Source organism: Vipera berus (assembly GCF_964194415.1).
Source record: "Vipera berus genome assembly, chromosome: Z".
Classification (NCBI taxonomy): domain Eukaryota; kingdom Metazoa; phylum Chordata; class Lepidosauria; order Squamata; family Viperidae; genus Vipera; species Vipera berus.
The window spans coordinates 87978897-88000656 of record NC_138205.1 but is presented as its reverse complement, the minus strand read 5'-3'; the positions used below and the strand labels follow the sequence as shown (position 1 = coordinate 88000656).

At 38.8% G+C, this 21760-nt stretch overlaps 2 protein-coding genes across 3 annotated transcripts in view; one reads left to right on the top strand and one right to left on the bottom strand.

The window, feature by feature from the left end:
- RAB5A (RAB5A, member RAS oncogene family) overlaps window positions 1-11571 on the top strand; it is a 28253-nt gene extending 16682 nt beyond the window's left edge. For both annotated transcript variants that reach the window (XM_081345192.1, XM_081345193.1), the window contains exons 3-6: window positions 3917-4068; window positions 5183-5305; window positions 7800-7893; window positions 10130-11571. In XM_081345192.1, coding sequence (XP_081201318.1) covers window positions 3917-4068; window positions 5183-5305; window positions 7800-7893; window positions 10130-10245 — 485 coding nt within the window. In that variant the 3' untranslated portion in view covers window positions 10246-11571. The remainder of the gene's footprint in view (window positions 1-3916; window positions 4069-5182; window positions 5306-7799; window positions 7894-10129) is intronic.
- Window positions 11572-11669: 98 nt separating this feature from the next.
- On the bottom strand, window positions 11670-20786 carry PP2D1 (protein phosphatase 2C like domain containing 1; the record flags this gene model as incomplete). Its single annotated transcript, XM_081346251.1, has 2 exons — window positions 11670-12523; window positions 19370-20786. The coding sequence occupies 2 exons, from the start codon at window positions 20784-20786 to the stop codon at window positions 11670-11672; spliced, it is 2271 nt and encodes a 756-aa protein (XP_081202377.1).
- Between the last annotated feature and the right edge of the window lie 974 nt (window positions 20787-21760).

Sequence of the window (21760 nt, the reverse complement as noted above, 5' to 3'; positions counted from 1 at the left end):
ATTGGCATATTGATGATATTTCAACTCAGTGACTGTGTGTAGATGTTAAATAGGAGAGAAGAGTATGCTGCAAGTGAGCAGTCGGGTTGGATCTCACTCCATATTAATACCAATTGTGACCAACCTCAAATAAAGGGACTGAACCAGTTTAAAGCTGTGCCATCCACCATCCAACTCATGAAGCTGACCAAAAGAATGCCATGGTTAATGGTATCAAAGGCCACTGAAAGATCACGAATGGTGAGAATGGTTCCATTACTCTTGTTTCACTCTCAGTAGAAGCCATCCATAAGTCTCTGTCTCATAGCTAGGCCTGAATCCAAGCCTTGAAGGAGGTCCATGAAATCCTTTTCATACTCTCTGGAGCTGCCAAGCAACCGCCTTTTCTACCATTTTCTCTAAATGACAAAAATTGTCCAGGCAGGTGAGGTCAGGTGATAGTTTCTTAAGAAGAGGACAAACCAGAACCTCCTTAAACAGTCCCAAGAATATTCCCTCTCACAGTGAAAAATTTATCACTGCATGAACTGACCTACTGGTCACTGCCATGGAGGCTTTCATCAGCCCAGAGAGGCAAGGATCTAATGGAGAGGTAGTTGAATTGACAGCACAGAGGACCCTCTCCACTTCCCCAAATTACTAGGCAAGATGACTCCCTAGACCTCATGAGGATCTGCACCACAGAAAGATTTCAACTGGGAACAAATCTTGAGTGATTTTATCTGATAGAATGGAGATGTCTTGGGGATGATTGTTAAGCCTCTCCCCCTCCTGGCCTAAGAGAGATTCTGCAATTCAGAACAGGGCCAAAGAGAAACCCTCTGCAGATGCAATAAAAGCAGAGAAGTATTGTTTTTTTTCCATTTTATTGCAGATTTATATATCACTCTACGTAAGGGACGCGGTGGCTCAGTGGGTTAGGACGCTGAACTTGTCGATCGGAAGGTCGGCAGTTTGGCGGGTCGAATCCCGAGTGCCGCGTAGCAGAGTGAGCGCCTGTTACTCGTCCCAGCTTCTGCCAACCTAGCAGTTCGAAAGCAGGTAAAAATGCAAGTAGAAAAATAGGGACCACTACGGTGGGAAGGTAACAGCGTTCCGTGCTAGTCATGCTGGCCACATGACCACGGAGACGTCCTCGGACAAGCGCTGGCTCTTCGGCTATGAAACGGAGATGAGCACCGGCCCCTAGAGTCGGAAACGACTAGCACGCATGTGCGGGGGAACCTTTACCTTTATATCACTCTACAGCAGGGGTGTCAAACTCAATTTCATTGAGGGCCGCATCAGCATTGCGGTTGCCCTCAGGGGCCGGGTGGGTATGGTCAGGGTGGGTGTGGCCTGGGTGGGCATGGCCAGCTCTACATCATTCGTATCAAGGGTGCCTATGGGGGCCTGGGCAGGAGTGGGACAGATCTGAGGGTCTCTGGGCCAGGGCCAAGGCAGTAGGGGCCATTCCCTCACTGTTTCCAGGATGGCTTTGTGGGCCACATGAAACCACTTTGTGGGCCGGATCCGGGCCCCGGGCCTTGTGTTTGACATGTCTGCTCTACAGTGTTTTATAGCAACAGTCCCCAACTTTTTTGTTACCAGGAACCAGTTTCATGGAAGACAATTTTTCCACTGACAGGGGAGAGCATGTAAGCTAGATTCTGCACATGTGCAGTTTCACTCACCTCCAGCTGTGCAGCCCAGTTCCTAATAGGCCATGGACCAGTACTGGTCCACAGCACGGGGGTTGGGGAGCCCTGTTTTACAGCATTCTCTGAGCGCTTTACAGTATCAGCATACTGCCCCCAACAATCTGTGTCCTCATTTTACTGATACAGAAGGATGGAAAACTTGAGTCAATCTTGAGCTCATCAGGATCAAACTCCTGACTTGGTAGAGTTAGCCTGCAATACTGCATTCTAACCACTGTGCCACTACAACTCTTTTTAGATCTTAATAGCAGACTCATCCTCATCTCCAGTGGCATTCTCTTAAATAGTTTCAGAACCCTTAGTTCCTCTATGAACCATGGGAAACAATGGAGTGAAAGGTCAAGAGAGATCACATAGGCATAGTCTTGTCCAGAGTCACAGGGGCCTTTTCATTCCAGGCTGTTCCAAGTCTTCAACAGCAAATCGTGCAATAAATCCTCCAGGACATCCCCCATATCCTTCTGGGGGCAGACCATTTGGGTGGATCTGGTCTCTCTGCAGAGGCGGGTGGTGTAAAAAAGAGTCTCAAGGATATTTTTAGATTCCCCCACAGGTCATGTTGACATTGCTCCAATAAGAATATTAGATCTGGTATGTGACCACTATTCTGGTTTGGATCTATGACATAGCTGCCATGGAGGTTATGAACTGAGCCACTTCTCAGGCTGAGTGCAAGGAAGGCGGTTTGAAGTCAGTCAGCTTTTACAATTGACTTACAGTGAATTTGTCGGTACCGATGGTGTTCAAGTGGTGCTCCAGTTGTTTTGGAATTGAACCCATTATTATTTATTATCTGATTATTTTCAATGTTTGCTGACTTTCAATATTTGTAAACCCAGATTGGCACAAAATCTTATCAATAAAATAAAAAATAACGAAAATTTATAAACCATTGGGTCTAACTTGTACTTTCTTAGAAATTTGAATCTGCCTGAGACACTATCACTTATAATACAGATCATAATTAAATCTTGTTCCCAGGTGTTTTACACTTTTATTCTTTTCTTTGCAATATGCTGCAGAGCTGTAGCAGTCTATTACCTCTACCTTGTTTTGGATCTACTTGTTCTTCCCAGAATACCTCACACACATCCACACGTTTGTTTGTGTGTGTGTGTGTGTGTGTTTCTCTGCACTGAAATCATCTTTAAGAAAGATTTGCTATAATAACTAAGAAACTAGAAAAATGAAGTTGGAATTATTTAATTTTAGAAACTTGGGGTATGGTAAAGTATTTCATAGGAAGTAAGGAAATAATATAGTACTTAAGCTCAGTATTTGTGATTATATGGACAAGTTATTAAATTAATCTTCCTCAGTCTGGTAATTTTTGAATATGTGGGATAGAAAAGGAGATCTTATCATTAATCATAAAACCCCTTATAGTTTGGATTTAGATAAGTGTCATCAGCACAAGGTTACAAAGTTCTTCGATCTTCCTATATTTAAATATTTTTATTGAAATTTAACATTGCAAAGTTATGAATTGAATTTAGATTTGACCTTGTACCATGTTTCCCCAATAATAAGACCTGGTCTTTTTTTTTCTTTTTTTTGCGTCCAAAAGAAACACCAAGTCTTATTTTAAAGGGGTTTCTTTTCCACTGGCAGTGGCACCAACCAGCCAACCCACTTCGGCAGCTAAAGGAGCAGCTTAATTCGGCAGCTGAGAATGGAGCTTGGGCCTGCATTTCACAGTCAGAGGCCTTTCCAGGCAAGCTAAGGATTGAATCCATAGCTCGGTTCTTAGCTGCAGAGGCCATTCGGAAAGGCCTCTGACTGCAAAATGCAGGCTGGGGAATGCAGCAGAAGAATTGGGCTGGCAAGGAGAGGCAGGCTGCAATGGTAAGTGGGTGTGCGACATGCGGGGCAGCTCCACCCCTTCCCTAGCTTGATTTTTAGACGGTCGCCTCGTCCCAAAACTAGGGCTTATTTTTGGGGTAGAGGTTATTAGGCCCAGCCCCCAAAATCAAGCTAGGACTTATTTTGGGGGTATATCTTACTTTTGGGGAAACAGTAATATACACTAGTATCTACACATAGTGTATAGTATACATACTATGTCAACTCTAAAATGCAGCCCTGTGTCTATAAAACTGTAAAATAAAGCACTATTACTATCATGGAATTTTTAATGGAGTGTGGCAGAACAGAACATTCTAAGCCAATGGGACATGCAGAGAACCCAATTTCTGTTCCTTTCTCTTTTTCTTTAGCTGCTTTTTTAACGCAAACGGTATGTCTTGATGACACAACAATAAAATTTGAAATTTGGGATACAGCTGGTCAAGAACGGTACCACAGTTTGGCACCAATGTATTACAGAGGAGCACAGGCAGCTATAGTTGTATACGATATTACCAATGAGGTAGGTAAAGTTAATGTGATAGTCAAAATAGAAAACATTAATATAGTATTCATTTATACAATGTGACATAGTATTTCCATCATAACAAACAATATGTTTGCTCTACTTTTAACATTCAGTGGCAGTTGTTCAATAACATAGATTATTTACATTCAAAAATTTAGGATGACAGCATTTTTTCGCTCACCTGTCTGTCATTTCCTAAGCATTAAGGGGGCTAACTTTAGAATAGATGTCAGGAAATCATCTTCTGCTATATATTGCTCCTAAAATAGCTGTTTTTTTCAACTTTCAAAGCAATTTGCAGTATATGTTCCCAAATTGTCATTTTGCAAAATATTACAAAGGTCTGTATTATACCATAAAATATCAAATTATACTATTGTGCTTTTGATTTTACTCAGTGAAAAATATTGCTATCCATTTTGGATTTTTTTCCTTCAAGTTTAATTAAGATAGTTTCAAATTTTTATACAGTATCATTTCTGCATCTTATATGGAGTTGTTGCCATGTTCTCTTGTTTATTTTTTATTTTTATATTAATATTTTATATGAAAGCTAGCTGGGTGACTTTGGGCCAGTCATATCCATTTTATGCTACAATAATGAGTGAACATCTACATGTCATGTCATGTTTTTTTCCATTCTTTGCTTCAAGATATTAAAAGAATCTTGTAATTTATGTACATTTATTGTAGAATAAATTTTTATAGATTGTAATCTATTTCATCAAAGGTATAAAGAATAAGATATGTATGCAAAATATAGTACAGTAAACTAATAAAATGGTTAAAGGAAAAAATGTAGGTATGGAAGTCTATAATAAGCTATATAGATATTCGCTGTTTGCACAACATTTTCTTTTGCCTATTTCACGTTAATGACTTGGCTGTTTTATAGATTAATTTATAATCCTAAACACATCTTCATTGATGTCAAGAGTTTTGAAGCAGTTTATAGTTATAAGAGTTTGTAAAATTAGGAGTTTATCCAACAAAAGGGGAAACAGTTAAATTAAAATGTAGTTTTTTGCATTGGATATCCAGCCATATCCTTTTATGGCATCTTGTAAAATGAAAACAGAAATGAGTTTTTTCTTTAAATACTTAACAGGAATCTTTTGCAAGAGCAAAAAACTGGGTAAAAGAACTCCAGAGGCAAGCAAGTCCCAACATTGTAATAGCTTTAGCAGGAAATAAGGCTGATCTAGCTAACAAAAGGGCTGTAGATTTTCAGGTAAGTTTTAGTTCTAATATTTTGTCTGAAATTGTAGCTTTGCTGAAATAATGTATAGAAATGTAAAACACTAGTAATATTACTTTGATAGGATTCTGCTAGTTAGATATTTATTTTATGATTCATATTGTGAATATTTGAAGTCATCACTCAGAAACATCTAAATCTACTGATCAATGTAAAAATAATAGCTGGGAAGCAAATGCTAGTAATTACAGTTGTACCTTGGTATTTGACTGCTTCAGAACTCATTGAATTAACATATTTGGATGCAAAAATGTTGTCTCGGTACTCATAGTTTCTTTGGTGTTTGGCACCCTGCAAAAAGAAGAGAGGGACAACCGCAGAGGGCAGAGAGGAAGTTGCCATACTGGGAAGGCTGCTGCAAAAGGAAGAGGGGGATGGCCACAGGGCGGACAGGAAGGCAGCCATGCTAGCAAATCACGGGCATAGGAAAAAGGATACACAGAAAGTTTTTCCCTGCGAAACAAATGGTCACGTTGAAAGTCCACTTTGTTTGGCACTCGTCATGCTTCCCAAGACCAATTAACATTGAGTACTGAGTATCACTGTATTTATACCAACAGTATAAATACAGTGTATTTATACATAAAGAACTATCAATTCTCCCTCCTCCTTATTAAGCAACATAGTCATATTTATTACAATAATTGTAATTGATTAGAACTGCCAGATGAGATTGAAGAGCATAACTCATGTTATACTATTATGAATAAAGGAGTCTATCTTTACTGTTAGTAGTAAAGGATTTTACTCTAATTGTTGCCAAGGGCCATTGTGTCAGTGCTGTCCAAAGACATTTCTGTGGTCAAATGGCCAGCATGATTTTACAGAGTGCTGTTACTTTACCACCCAAAGTGGTACCTTGCAGTGCAGTGCAGTGCTTCAGGAGTGAAGAAGCTGGGCTTGTTGACTGGAAAGGCAACAGTCCAGTTTCACGACCCAAGCGTCACATGTTGGAGTGAGCTCCTGTTTTTGCTCTAACTCTTGCCAACCTAGCAGTTTGAAAGCATGCAAATGCAAGTGGATAAATACTATCAATACATAATTCTATATAAAAAAGTTAAAATGCAGTCTTAGATGCTGTCAAATTCAGAAGCCCAGGTATACTGTATTAGTTTACCTAACACATGTTAATATGCTTGAATAAATAAAATATTACATTTGGACTATAGAGGATCCAATTTAAATTGTCACACAGTCTTGGGGTTCATTGGATGATTTTTGCCAATCATTAAACTATTTTAACAGATTTATAGCAAGGTGAAATGTGAAAAAAAATATGCATACTTAACAGGCAGATTTTAATTGGTGATAATTATGGGTAAAAGTAGGACCTGTCAGGAATTTTGAAGACCATGAGTAATGCAACTCTTTGTGTATAAACACTGTAGAGAAAAGCCCCAGCTGTAAAAGAGGGTATTTGAATTGGAGAGAAAAAATAGAAATGCTTCCATGTGCTTGTCAAAGTTTTAGCAAAGCACACCTATTCTTTAGTATTAATATTTCATTACCTTTAAAGTAAGGATGAATAACATTGCCAAGGGAGTTATCAACAATAAGTTAACACATATAAGTGCTAATGTCATATCACAAACTTATAATACTGTATATATTTTCTTGGTTTTCAGCTGTCACCAGAGGTTCAACTGTATTAATTTTATAGTATTTTCAAAAATTAAGTCTTAGAGATCACATCTGCTTGGTATTTACTGTATTGTAATAGAATTTTCTACTTATTTGGAGACTGTTATTTGTTGCCTTTCTGAATCTTAAGTGGAATCCCATAAATCAGAAACATGACTGTTTGCAGAAATTCCTATGAAATAGGATAGTTATGGGAGATGTGTTAAATTTAGCATCACTATGTTTATCATTACAAGTATATTTTAGCAAGCACCAACCCAAATAGCATGTAAATACACTGCAGATTTAAAGATCTCAGTAAAAAATAAACAAGACTTTGAATTGAAGGTGATTCATGGTAACTTTTGTCAACAATTCAGAAATTGTTATTTCCTTCTTCAAGATTTTTTTTTATTTTTGAGTTTACCGTAAAAATTAACTCTAAATAAATTCTGTAGAGGCAACAGTATAATAATGCGTATAACTTCTAATAATTTCCCTTGTTAGCCCTTTTGTTTTCAAAAAAAGTATAGAACCATAATTAGAATCCAATTTTCTTTATACTTTAATCACCAAATGAGCTTGTAATAATAGATAATAGATCTTGAGAAGAAATCATTCAGGAGTTTCATACTTCATTTCTACTTCATCAGTTGCATTTTTGTTCATTTTTGTAGATGTCACAGCAAATATTTAAAATTGCTAGTTTTTCTGAGAGCATTTATCTGACTAAACTAGTCAAGTCAAAATTTGATCTTTAAAACATTATTCTAGCTCCAGACAATACTTATAGTTTGTATAATACAGAATTACAACAAGAAAAATAAATGGCATTTTAAATTTACAGGAAGCACAGTCTTATGCAGATGACAACAGTTTATTGTTCATGGAGACCTCAGCTAAAACATCACTGAATGTAAATGAAATATTCATGGCAATTGGTAAGTGAACTCTTACTTAAAGTTACAGTTCAAAAATATTTTTGTGATACTTAAGATAGAGTAGTCATCAAAATCATCAGACTACAGTGGCAAATGGACAGCCTAACCTCTGGTTTCTGCTTGATAGTAATGTGACATTTTTAATCATAAAATACACAGTGATTTTATACAATTTGCTGCTATTTATAAATTAATAAACTCAAAAGTATTAATAGAATGCAGAATATTGAAATAAAAAGTAGATCAACAAAGATAATGTTCACTTTGAACATGTAATGATTTATTTTTAATGAAGCACTTGATTTTAAGTAAAATAAAGTATTTCCAATACTGCTATGGCAGACAGTTTATGGGCCCATAAATCATGATTGGTTGAGGAAAATTTAGTTTTATCAAAAGGAGCACATAATTAATAAACCTATTAACTAAATGAGATCTGAAGGCTGTTATACATATGGAATGGAATCCAAGCTTATTTGTATATTGAAGGTGGCCTAAATTAAAGCCTTAATTTGGCATATCTTATTCATTAGGCCTATTGAGATGAACCAGTTCAAGTAATACTAAACCCAAATCCAAAGTTATATTTAATTTCAGTATCTGAGAATCTGTGTTAGATCAGTTTTTACTGATTGTGTCAAATTAAGCTCATTCCAATGTTTATTTGTTCAGTTGATTGGAGCTATATCATATTTGTTATGTTGACATCTTCTTTTATTCTTTTAAGTAGGTAAAGTCCCATTAGAAAGCATTTATATTTCCAATGTGTTTGCAAAGTGATTTCCTATGTGAAAGTAAAGTGTTTACAGGTAGTCCTCAACATACCACAGTTTGTTTAGTGACCGTTCAAAGTTACAATGGCACTGAAAAAAGTGACTTATGACCGTTTCTTATACTTAACAACCTGGACTGACAGGGATTTTAATTATGTTTTTAATTTTTAACTTAATTTTAATTTATTCTACTGGGGCTATTAATTTAATTTCTTTTTAACTTTTGTATTATTGTATTTTATTGTTGTTAGCCGCCCTGAGTCCTTCGGGAGATAGGGCGGCATATAAGTCCCAATAATAAATAAATAAATTGCAACATTGCCAGGGACATGTTATCAAAATTCAGACACTTGCCATCTGACTCATATTTATGACGGTTATGTGTTCTGGGGCCTTGGGATCGCTTTTATGACTTTCTGACAAGCAAAGTCAGTGGGCAAGCCAAATTCATTTAACAATCATGTTACTAACTTAACAACTGCAATGATTCTCTTAACAGCTGTGGCAAGAAACATAAAATGCGGCAAAACTCACTTAACTTTCTCAGTAACAGAAATTTTGGGACTCAGTTGTGATCAAGTCAAGGACTATCTGTACTTAAAAGTTGTCCTATGTAATCTTCAGTACTGAGCTGCCTTTTTGTGTGTATTTCAAAATGAGTACAATCTTATATAATTAAGATTAGAAAAGAAAATTAGAAAAGTAATCCTGAATATTAAAAATTTTATGAAGCAGAAAAATTAATTTGAATGAGATATAAACCAAGCAAAATATATTATTTATTTCCATGAAAATGTATTGATTTATTGTCCAATTTTGCAGCATTTATATTTCCAGGGACCTTTGGCAATTTATATCAGGGGTCCCCAACTCCCAGTCTGTGGACTAGTACCAGGCTGCGGCGTGCCAGTAAGCGGTCCACACAAACAAGAAAAGCCCCATCTGTGAGATGCAGGCAGCACATAAAACCACATACCCTCTGGTCCATGGAAAAACCTTTCTCCATGGAACTGGTCCCTGGTGCCCAAAAGATTGGGGACCTCTGATTTATATAGAAAAATTGACTCATTGAACACTTTGTAATAAGCCATGATTTTTTTCAACATGGTTTTTAAAATAAGTCACAGTGAACATTAATGGGCAAGTTTAAACTATACACAGACATTGAAATAGCTCCATAATCTTTCAGATTTTTTGAAGAAGAAATACTTGTGTGCTGCCAAAAAAGTAATTATAGTATGAAATATATGGTATAGTTATTGGAACTAGCTGCTGATAAGCCAAGTTAAAACAAGGCTTATTCAAGAAGCACTGTGTAAGGATCAGGTGAACTTTGTCAACTTGTGGAAGATTAGTCAGAATAAAAAAAATGTTCTGTTAGCTATACATAAAGACAGCTAATGCTTTTTAATATATATATATATATACATATATATATTCTAATTTTGCTATATTTTTTATAGCTAAAAGGTTGCCGAAGAATGAACCACAGAATACAGGAGCTAACTCTAGTAGAGGAAGAGGAGTAGATCTTACTGAACCAACACAACCAACTAAAAGTCAATGTTGTAGCAACTAAAATTTCAGCTGCTTTAAACTGTCTTGGATATTCTTCCACTTCCTAACTTGTTAATAACAATTTGGAACGTTTAACCTGGCCCGATACAGCTTCCAAAAGTGAAGAGACTTATGAAATAGTTGTTTCTAATACAGAATGATTTTGTCCTAATTTTTAATAACATGCATGTATCACTGGCTGTTATGTTTCAACACTGGGGTGGGGTAGGACAAGAAGCTGGCTAAACCTGCTTCACTGAAGAGATTTTTAACTGGATTACATATCATTAGGAATAGAAATTGAACTGCTCCGTGGATCTGCAGCTAACCAGTTTAGTTCCACAAGTGTTGGATATTGGTTACTGTTAAAATGTAATGAATAGAATTTGGATCCTCCATTTGTGATATGGCAAAAAAGGGGTAAATATACCTTCTTGAATTTCCTGTAAGCTTATTAACAGTATTTATGCAAAATGTTTATGTGGGTAATTACCATTTAAATATACATTCCACAATTTCATAACTTAAGTGAAATATGTGCAAGATTAATTTTATTGATCCTGTGCCTGCTGAACAATTTTCTTTAGTTATTACACTATATATAAATTTGTCAAAACCCAGTTTAATTTTTTTTAAAAAAATCAAGCTTCACACATTTTTCCTGCTTTTAAAATGTCACAACCAATGAATTCAACTTGTGATGCAACACATCTTTCCCAACAAATTGTTGAGACATATGAAAACTAGGTGGCTGATTTTGATTTTAATCAGTGTTGACCATTAACACAATTAACTTTTCCCTAAGAATATAACTCGTCAGAGCACTAACAATTATGTACATTCAACTTGATTTTAAATTGGGATGTCAATGTACTGTAAATAGGGTACTGCATTGTAGTCTACATATGTTTAATACTCTGTACTATTTAAGAGTTGCTTAAAATATACAATATGTACAGTTACTTTAAAGAGCTAACATTTTGTTTTCCCCAGATTGCAAGGGGGATTAAGTTCTTCCTTCATGGCTAGAACAGTAATAAAAGATGCTCTTGTACCTGTAACATAAATACTACTGTCTGTCTGTAATGAATTCTGCAACATTGTTTCCCAAAGTCCATTTTATTTTGATTTGTCCAGTATATTGCACTAATTCTTTAGTTATTTTCATTATATGAAATCTACCAAGTGTCAGAAAAGATGATTTAATCTATTTAAATGTTGAACTGCTAGCAAAAACTTACATGTGCATATGTAAATTTGCAGTAATTTGGGCTTAGCAAAGAAAATAACAGTTCACCAGTGTTTAGTTTTATATTGAGTGCTCAGGTTTGAATAAAGTGGTATAAAAAGGAAATCATGGTAATCATTCTTTTAAAACAAGTGTTTATTTTTTATGCATTATCTCAGTGTTTCTTACTCTTGTTTTTCCCCATTAGCACATCAGCACTAAATAAAAGGCATGGTATCACATCCATTTAAGAGAGCTAGCAGTACAGAAACATTATTTCTAGAACCTGCTTTAAGAGCAGCTTTTACTAAGTGCTTAGTAATATATTTTGCTGCAAGATTATAAAATGTTGTAGAATCTATTTCTGAATCTTCAGATACCAGGTCCTCTGAATTTTTGTTATTTTCTTTTGCACTTACTTCAGTGTCTGGTGGAGTGCTCTCTCTTGAAGATGTAGCAATGTTAACTGGTGCTTCTAAAGAATTTTCTGATAGTTTCTTTTCTGTAGAGATACTACAACTTCTTGAGGGGACTACTCTTTCTTGTTCTGTACTATTGTTAGTTGGGAGCTTTAACTGAAAATTTGGTTCAGTTTCCTCTTTATTGCCTAAATCTGATTCAGGAAAAAAATCACGATTCATATACCATGAATAGAATTGATGTTCCAAAGATAACTTTGAAGCTTTGGGAATGCAACTTTTCATCAATTGGGCACGTTGATACTTTGCCAAATAAGTAGAAAACAAAGTTATTGTTAATAGCACAACCTCACTTTTATCTAAAACTTCCCAAAGTCCATTAGTTGCTATAATAAGAAATTGACATGAGTTATCAACAGAGAAAGAGATTGTATTTGGTACAGGAATAACTGTTTTCTTCATCTTTGGGTTTCCATGATGGCCAAGGCCACGAGTATTTTTTATTAGTCCTTCTATTAGACCTTTAGGCTCATTACTGCTGATAGATCCACCATTCTGAAGAACGCGTCTCCTTTCCTCTCTACAGTATGTGGAGTGTTCTTTAGTAAGCCAATAGCTCTTTCCATTTTTGCATAAAACTGCATGAACATTACCTAAAATTTTTAAAAAAATCGTATAATTTTGAAGACATATACAAGAGATTTTGGGTTCAAGTATTATTTGTGCTGTATCGGTTAATGCTTTTCCATATCTAGATAAGCCCTAGTTTTTGATGTAGCAGTATGGATGTGTAACAATCTGAATACAGTATTATAATACTAAAGTTAATGTGTTTTTGAGTGTGTATATCTTGTATAGTAGTACCCTCATGGTTCCTAGTCACATTCTGATTTTTAAAAACTCTTCAAGGTATTTTCTAAAAGTTCACTACACATTACAAAAATGTTGCTGTGAAAAACAGGGTAATGCAAAGGGTCTTTGTTTCAATGAGGAAATGTGGTTAACAGGACTTAAACAAATATAGGGCCACTAAAAGGAGAATGAAGTATCAATATGCTTCAGCAAATCCCTGAAGCGTATAAATATAAAGGAACATAAGATTATGGTGGCTGACAGTACAATAAATCTACATTTTAAAAAAATATTAGCCTGATTAATGCCTGATAGTTTTTAAAAGCCAGCGAGCACTGGGAAGAAAGTGTTCCCAGTTTTGTAAAGAAAGTGTAAAGTTGATAACTTGGCAACTTTAAAATGTGTGGACTTCAGCACCCAAAATTCCAGGTGGGTGTGGAAATCCATATGTCTTAAAGTTGCCAAGTGTGACAAACAAAACAGAATAGCCTTTCACATATTCATGTCTCAGATATTTTGGAACTGCAACTTCCAAACTCTCAGCAGTTTAGGTAACATAGTTGATGGTATCTGGGTGTGGAAACCTTGACTTCCTTAGTATAACTACTAAGGTTATTGTGTACTATGAAATTCTCTGCTCTGAAACAGCACTTTTTGGGTAGGATGAGCAGGCATTATTATTAGTAATACCATAAACTGGAAAAAAAGGCTTTGTTTTGAATCCAGGACAACATTGCATTCCAGAGGTTTTATTGAACTATTGAAGCTCAGAAGAAATAAAACCTAGAGTGTTTTGATTGTGCTATGCTTTGATCAAAATAAGATCTCAAAGAATCCCACAGTGATTTTACAAGATGAGCCAGAGATGGCTGATATCTACCACCTGCTTTCCTTTATCACCTATTTCTCTTCAACAATTTGCAGTTCAGTATATCCCACCAGTCTGCCTGCCCACCCACCTGACTTTCCCAGCCACCTTGTAGATATACTGACCCATGCACCGGTTATTCATTATGACATATAGAACAGGATAAATCTTAACATGCTTTATTCTAATCCGCCCTTTCTGATTTTCCCAGTGCTTCCTCTTTGCATCTGCTGTCTTTTTTTTTACTCATCCCAGCCACAAACCACTTATGCTGGGAACAGCTGTTTTTTGCTCTTATGTACAAACCAAAACACCCAGACCCAAACAACTTTAAAACAACTTTTCTGGGCACAGAATGGCTCCTGCAAGTAATTTCTCAAAGGTCCTTTTTCAAGGGGCAACTGGACTTTTTTGTTTTTCTTTAAAGATATTTCGCTTCTCATCCAAGAAGCTTCTTCAGTGAAACATCTTCAAAGAAAAACAAAGTCCTGTTGCCTCTTGAAAAGTACCTTTGACACAACTATGTCCTGGATGAGTGAGAATCTCCATAAACATCTGGCAAGAAATGTATAGAAATCCTTACTGAAAACTTTGCTGGTGCTTAATACAGTAATAAAAAATATTCAAAGTGCAATGGATCCCAGGGGTTAAAACCAGCAATTTTTCAACAAAGTATACTCAGAACCTAGTGGGTAGGGTCAATTATATCCCAATTTTTAAGTTTTTAACATTGCATGGCATTTATTAATTTATTATTATAACATTTACACTAATCCAATGACTTGGTGGCAGGATGTCAAAGCTCTACGATTGCAAGAGTAATTGCTATTAGTTGCGAAGTCGTGTCCAACCCATCGCGACCCATGGACAACGTTCCTCCAGGCCTTCCTGTTCTACCATCTTTTGAAGTCCATTTAAGCTCATGCCTACTACTTCAGTGACTCCATCCAGCCACCTCATTCTCTGTCATCCCGTTCTTCTCTTGCCCTTCATCTTTCCCAGCATTAGGCTCTTCTCCAGTGAGTCCTTCCTTCTCATTAGGTGGCCAAAGGATCTGGCCTTCTAAAGAGCAGTCAGGGTTGATCTCTAGGACTGACCGGTTTGATCACCTTGCAGTCCAGGGGACTCGCATGAGTAATAGATGGTATATATAGCAGGCCGCCAATTTAATAATCCAAGTAAGCAAGATGGGAAATTTCTGGCTGATACTTCAATTAGACCTTGGAGTGGATGCCTTTTCTACCAGAGATTTGCCTACATTCACATTCAAGTTCAAATCTTTATTTAAACTTTCCTAAGTTTTACTGCTTAAAATTCTGTTTATATCCTGGGCGGGTTTTTTTTAAAAAAAATACCTACATATGGCAGGATCCTATTGCTGTGTCTACTTCCATTTTTTAAAAAGATCTTTTCCCCAAATTCCTATTGTATGATAGCTCAATTTTCCAAAAAAGACCTTTGGCTAATACACTGCCAGTCTGGATGAAGGCAATACGATTTGTTACAGGTAGTCCTCTGCTTACAACCACAATTGGGATTTGAATTTCCATCACTTAAGTAATGTACTCACTTAGTAATGGCAGTCCTGGGGCATCCTGTTGGTATTGTTGACTGAATTCCATCAATTAGCCTGGTTCATTCCAATCCCAAGCCTTGTTATGGCAAGGGACTGTCTCCTCTTCAACTCTCCCATCCACCTATCTCCTCCCCCCCATCTCTTTCCTTTTGGCCACCCTGCATCCTGCCTTGCTGTGCAGCAAGCAGTCCCGCAACCATGTGGCTCTGGTGCGGCTTGCCACTTTGTTGGTCAAGAGCTTCTTGGTGTACCAGAGCTCTAGGTGTCAGAATCCATTTATATCACATTTCATAAATGTATAGGTAGAACAATGTGCTTATTCTGGGGATTCTGCCATCTCTCCGAAGGGGGGGGGGAGAGGATAGACTTTAGGCGATCTTCAAACAACAGAGAACATTTGAACTGGGGGAGGGAGGGGGAGAGACAGATCTGGATTGCATCTTCATTTACAACTAAAAAGGAAAGCAATAACCATAAAACCAAGGAGAGTTCCCTTTCCCACGGAAGGGCCTGACATCTAAGCAAATGATGAGAGCCTGACCAAATGGATGAGGGGAGGGGCTGAAATGGGAATGCTTTATATAGGATTGAAATGTAACTTTGTTAGATTCCGTCTTGTACTGCCACAATCGATTCCATACTAGTAAACATTTTCCTTTTGGACTAAACTTGCATCCAAGAGTTCTTATTTCCTAAGATGTGGATTGAGGTGGGTCCTGACAGTAGACGGAATCTGCTTTAAGAGTCAACCTGGAAGGGAAAACCTTACCGGGGGACTTTGCAACAAATACAATGTCTGGCGACGAAGCAAAAGAGGAGGGAAGCCCCATGGAGGGGGAGTCTTCCCCCCAAGTGGAATCCCAGAGACAATGGGAAGCTGAAGCGGCATATTCCCCCGGGGAAGAAGCGGTGGAGCAGTACGACCGAAAATCCCGATGGCCGATGGGTGTTGGAAGGAAAAGTGAGTGGGAAAAGGCTTCGGGAGAAGCGACCCTGAGGCGGAGTGACCACCAACCGGAATGGAGGCAAGAGATGGAGAGTTCCCTGCACGCCAGTGAGGAGGAGCGGATCCTGGAAAAGGCCATTGATCTGATGAAAGCAACCCTGAGCTCACTGAGGGAGGAGAGAGCTGAAAATCGCAACCGAGGCAGCGCCTGGGGACACAACTGGAAAGGTAACGGAGGGGATCCAACACCTGAAACCCCGGGGCCATCCAATGGAACAGGAATTGCTGTCTCAGCAGTACCCACCCACCCCAGAACCACAGACGGGGACCAGGATGAGGAGTGATACCGGCCACGGCGCAGACAACGCTCCAGCCAAAGACTCCCACCCCTGGAAGTCAAATTCAAGGGGGAGCCATCACGACTGGGATTTTTCCTAACCCAAGTCCTCAGCTACATGGAAGAGTACGGACGGGACATCCCCAGTGACAAAGCACGCATCCGAATTGTGCAATCTGCCCTGGACGGGACGGCTGCAGACTGGGTGGTGAACTTGCATGACTCCAACGCCCCAGAACTCAACGGCTTCAACCGATTCATGTCATCTTTAAGGTGGCAGTTCGAGGATCCTTTGGCTGACCATAAGGCCCGGGAGAGAATCAAAACGGTGAGGCAGGGCAGGCGAGCAGTGGCTGATTATACCCAAGAATTCCGAGCCATTGCCAGCAAGCTGAACTGGCCAGAAGACATCCTCCTCAGCCACTTCAAAGACGGTCTAAACTACGACCTGTATGACGCTTGCCTGCCTCGAGGAGACCCACCCCATCTCGACGACTGGTACATCCTGGCGGAGGAAGTGGAAATAGACCTACTGAAGAGACACCGCAGAGGAAAACCATGAGGCCGCCTGCCACCCGAGCAAACACGCGAGGGGGAAAAACCACCAGCCACAGCCAAAAAATCAACAGGTTGCTTCAACTGCGGGAGAGAGGGCCACCGTGCTGCAGAATGTCGTTCAAAAGCCCCCCCACGAAAACCAGAGGCATCATCCTCCAAGAAGCCGGGGAAGCCCCAAGGCAACACAAAAGAATCTTCCATGAAGGGGACAGAGGCTGTAGAGTCCACAATTCCTGCCAGGAACTGGGATTGGACTCCGGCCTGCACCGCAGGGACGGTGGACAACTCGGAAGACAGCTCAGAGGGAGAACCATTGGTAAGTGGACCCCTTCCACCCATACTTAAGACAGTGACTATATTAGCTTCCCCTATGCCTGAAGCAGCCAAAATAAAAGCTCTGATAGACTCTGGGTGCATCCGCTGCCTTATCAGCCCAACGCTGGTGGAGAGATTGAGCATCCCAGTGAGGAAGCTAAAACAACCAATCTCTTTTAGTCAATTAGATGGGACAATAGCAGGGGGAGGACCAGCCACCCTAGCCACTTTACCAATCCACCTATCACTGGGGCCCCATGAGGAGGACATAACGTTTATAGTGGCCCCAGGCATGGAATGCCCAATGATTCTAGGACTGGAATGGCTGAAGAAATGGAACCCCGGGATAAACTGGAGGACAGCAGAACTCAATTTCCCAAAGGGGGGGCAGAAGAACTTAGACTCCAAAAGCACCCCCCCAACCCAGAGGGAGGAGACAGCAGCAGTGGGGAAAGAGAAGGGGTTACCAGAGATACCGGAAGAATACAGGGACCTGGCTGAGGTTTTCAGTGAGGAAAGAGCAGATGAGCTTCCCCCCCACCGCCCCACAGACTGCACCATAGAATTCAAACCTGGGGCAAAACTCCCAAAACCCAGGATGTATGCCATGAGCCCAAGGGAAATGGCAGAAATGGAAAGATTCATAAAGAAAAACTTAGAAAGAGGATTTATTGAGCCTGCCAAACCCAAAGTGGCCGCCCCGGTTCTGTTCAGGGAGAAGAAGGATGGTTCTTTCTGCTTGTGTGTAGATTATAGAAATTTGAACACAATTAGTGAATGTAATCTGTACCCCCTTCCCCTAATGAAGGATATGCTATCCCACCTATCGAAAGGAAAGATTTTTACCAAACTAGACCTGAGGGAAGCATACTACCGTATTAGGATTAAGGAAGGAGACAAATGGAAGACTGCATTCAACTGTCCAATGGGGTGCTATCAATTCAAAGTATTGCCATTCGGACTGCAAGGGGCCCCCGCAGTCTTTATGCAATTAATTAATGACGTGCTGAGAGAGCACCTATATAAGGGGGTCCTGGTTTACCTCGATGACATCCTTATCTTCACAGAAACCAAAGAGGAACATATCAAACTAGTCAGAGCAGTCCTGAAGAAGTTACGAGCTGCCCATTTATATGCTAAATTATCGAAGTGTGAATTCCATCAGTGCTGCCAGAAGCCCCAAAGGTACAGCCCACCAGGAAACCTCAGCCACTCTGAGCCAGTTCTAGCCACAATAATGCTTATCACATGCTCTATGTGGACCCTGCCTCCCTATGTTCAGCTTCTGTTCCTGCTACTGACAAGGTGTGCCTGCCCTGACCCTTCACAAGGCAGCTATTGGCCACATGAAGCCATCTTCTCTGGGTCCCATAAGGAAACTGCCACATGCAGCTTTGAGATGAAAATCTCATGTGGACAGCAGCTGTCTTGTGATGGGCCAGGTCAGCACTGGAAGCAAGAAAACGGCAAAGGTCAGCTAGGGCAATAGAGGTCACAGATTGCAGTGGGCCAAAAGGACACAGGTGGGGGAGATAGGCAGGTGGGGGGAGTTGAAGGGCTTATGGTACAGGTGGATTGCCATGCACTTAAATTTTGATCATGTGATCATAGTGTGCTGCATAACAGCCATAACTTTGGGGACTGATCCTCCATTTAGGACCAACCTAATTTTGAACAGTCATAGAATAAATGGTTGTATGTCAAGGACAACCTGTACAATTTAATTGGGATCACTCATAATTCAAGTTATGATCTGCTCAGGTAAATCAACAGTACCAACCAGAGTTAGTTGTCGTATTATATAATTGAATTGAACTAACAATATATTTAGAAAAAGATACCTTCATAGATTATAAAATATAAATTATTAGGAAAATTCTGCTGAAAAATTCAGAATTGCACAATCTATACAATAAACAACTATTCCAGTTCTATTCTTAGAATAATTCTAGAATTCAGTGGCTAACAGTTGTGTACCACCCAGAGAAACAAAATGCAAGAATGGGAGAGAAACATAATAACCTGAATTTTATGATTTTATACATACCAATGTTAGCAATATGCATTACTCCAGCAATTTCATCTGAATTCTCATTGTTTTCAATCCAACCTGCTTCCTCCATGTCATCTTTACTATTTGCCGGATGCTCATTATCTTCTGACTCTGTGGTGCTTTTTTTCATTCCATCATTTATACTTTCAAGCAGTTCTCGAGGATGTCCTGTGAGACAACTTGTCTCTTCTGTGTTGTTCTGTCCCTTTCCATGACTGATTCTTGTAAATGGCTCCTCTTGGTGCAGTTCTGTTTCAGAGCCTTTCTCTTGTTCTGTGTTGTTCTGTTCTTCTCCATCACTTATTCTTCCAGGTGGTTTCTCTTTCTGCTGTTCCATAATTTTGTCTACTTCTTGTTCACTTATCATCATTCTATTTGTTTTAGGTAGCCCCTTCTCATGTTGCATGAAGTTCTGCTCATTATCATTTATTGTTTCTACTATTTCTTCCCCTTTTTTTTCTTCTTGGTTTTGTTTTATGTTGCTTGGCATTTCTACTAAACATATGGCAGTTGTACAGCTACTCCAGCAAACTTTGGAAATTTCACCTCGTCCAAGACGTAAAAGTCTATCCATTCTCCAAAAAGCTTTTACAAATGCTCTGTGAATCCATTCATATTTATTTGGTTGTGAGTTTTGGCTTCTGGCTTTTGCAACAGCAAATACTTGCTCTTTTAATTCATAATCTTCTTTAAAAATAGTGCAAAAAGAATGAAGCATGTTTTTTTCAGCATCACTAATCTTATAAGAGGAATCATTACGAGAAAGCTGGTCAAGAAGTAGAAGAGGAAGTTCATCTGAAGTTAACTGAGCAGCAGAAATTCCATTATTTCCATCAAAGAGTCCAAATAAGCAAGTATCTTTCCTGTGTCCATAATTATCTAGTACAATAAATACGTCTTCCATTTCTGTGTGCCAAACAGCATTTTTATCTTGACAAATTGCTATGGCTTTAATCAGTGAATTGCTTACTTCTTTAATATACACCGAACTTTGAACAATGTTATTGACGCAAAAGTATGGAGAAACTTTGATGCACTCCTTAAGAAGATCAATGGAACAACCAATCTTTTCTATCTCTCGTTCAGGATACTGAGCAGTTTTTTGCAATCTTAAAATGAGTTGCTTTCTCCGAAGGATAATTTTTTTTATATCTATAGGCTCCACATATGGCCACTCATAATGCAGTACAGCTTGAGCTTGGTGAACCTTTTTGTGATGAAAAAGTTGGCTGATGTATACCATTTCTTCACAAATAGAACATGGAATACTAATATCTAAACTTTCAATTTTCTTGAAATCAATGTTAAACACCTTTGCTAAATCCTGTTCCTTTTTGCAGGATTCAGAATTCTGTAGTTCTTGTTCCTCTTCAATAGTTCCAAAGTTTTGTAGCTCTGTTCGGTATGTCATTCTGGGGGTGGGGGGAATAAATAAAATATATTCAATAATTATTAAACAAATCTAAAAAAACACAGGCCTGTATCCAAGAAGTCTCAAAAGTAGTTTTGAAATATAGGGAAGTTTCAAAGAAGTCTGATATAGATATTGAAAGGTGCTGGGGATCCCCTCTAAATCTTAAATTTATTTCCTCATAGGTAAAAACAGCCATTTAGATTACAGCTCCTATTTTGTATACTTTTGGCAATCTATTGTGGATCCCAAGGTAATTATGAATAGCTGTTTCTACTTTTTTATTACTTATAGTGAATTATTGCATACTGCAAAGTATAACTTTACAAACATTTGCTGAAAAATGGATCTCATGTGTTGAAATAATTTATATGAAATGCCTGGGGATGGTTTGACCATATTGACCCTGTTGAAGTGGACAAGGTCCTAGATGCTGTCAGTGCCACCACCTGTCAGATCCTGTCCCTTCTGGATGGGTGAAAGCTTCCAGGATGGTGACTGGCAGGTGGGTCCATGCAGTAATTAACACATCACTAGAGGAGGGAACATTTCTGGAGGCTTTTAAGGAGGCCCTGGTTCACCCACTCCTTAAAAAAAACATTACTGGATCACACCTTGGACAATTTTTGTCTAGTTTCCAATCTTCCCTTTTGGGGAAAGATTTTTTAAAAGGTGGTAGCATGGCAGCTTCAGAGGGTCCTGGATGATATGGATTATCTGGACCCTTTCACTCAGGCCGAGTTATGGGACAGAAACAGCATTGGTCATGTTTGCCCGCCTGGAGGTTGTGGGGTCCTGGATGGGGAACAATAGGCTTTGACTGAACAAGACTGGCAAGATCAAATGGCTTTGGATACATGGAGCCCTGAAATCTGGGATTTTGTCATCTCTGACTCTGGATGGTGTAGCACTATTCCAGAAACATCTGGTCTGCAACTTGGGGGTTCTTCTGTACTCACAATTCCTGCTTGATT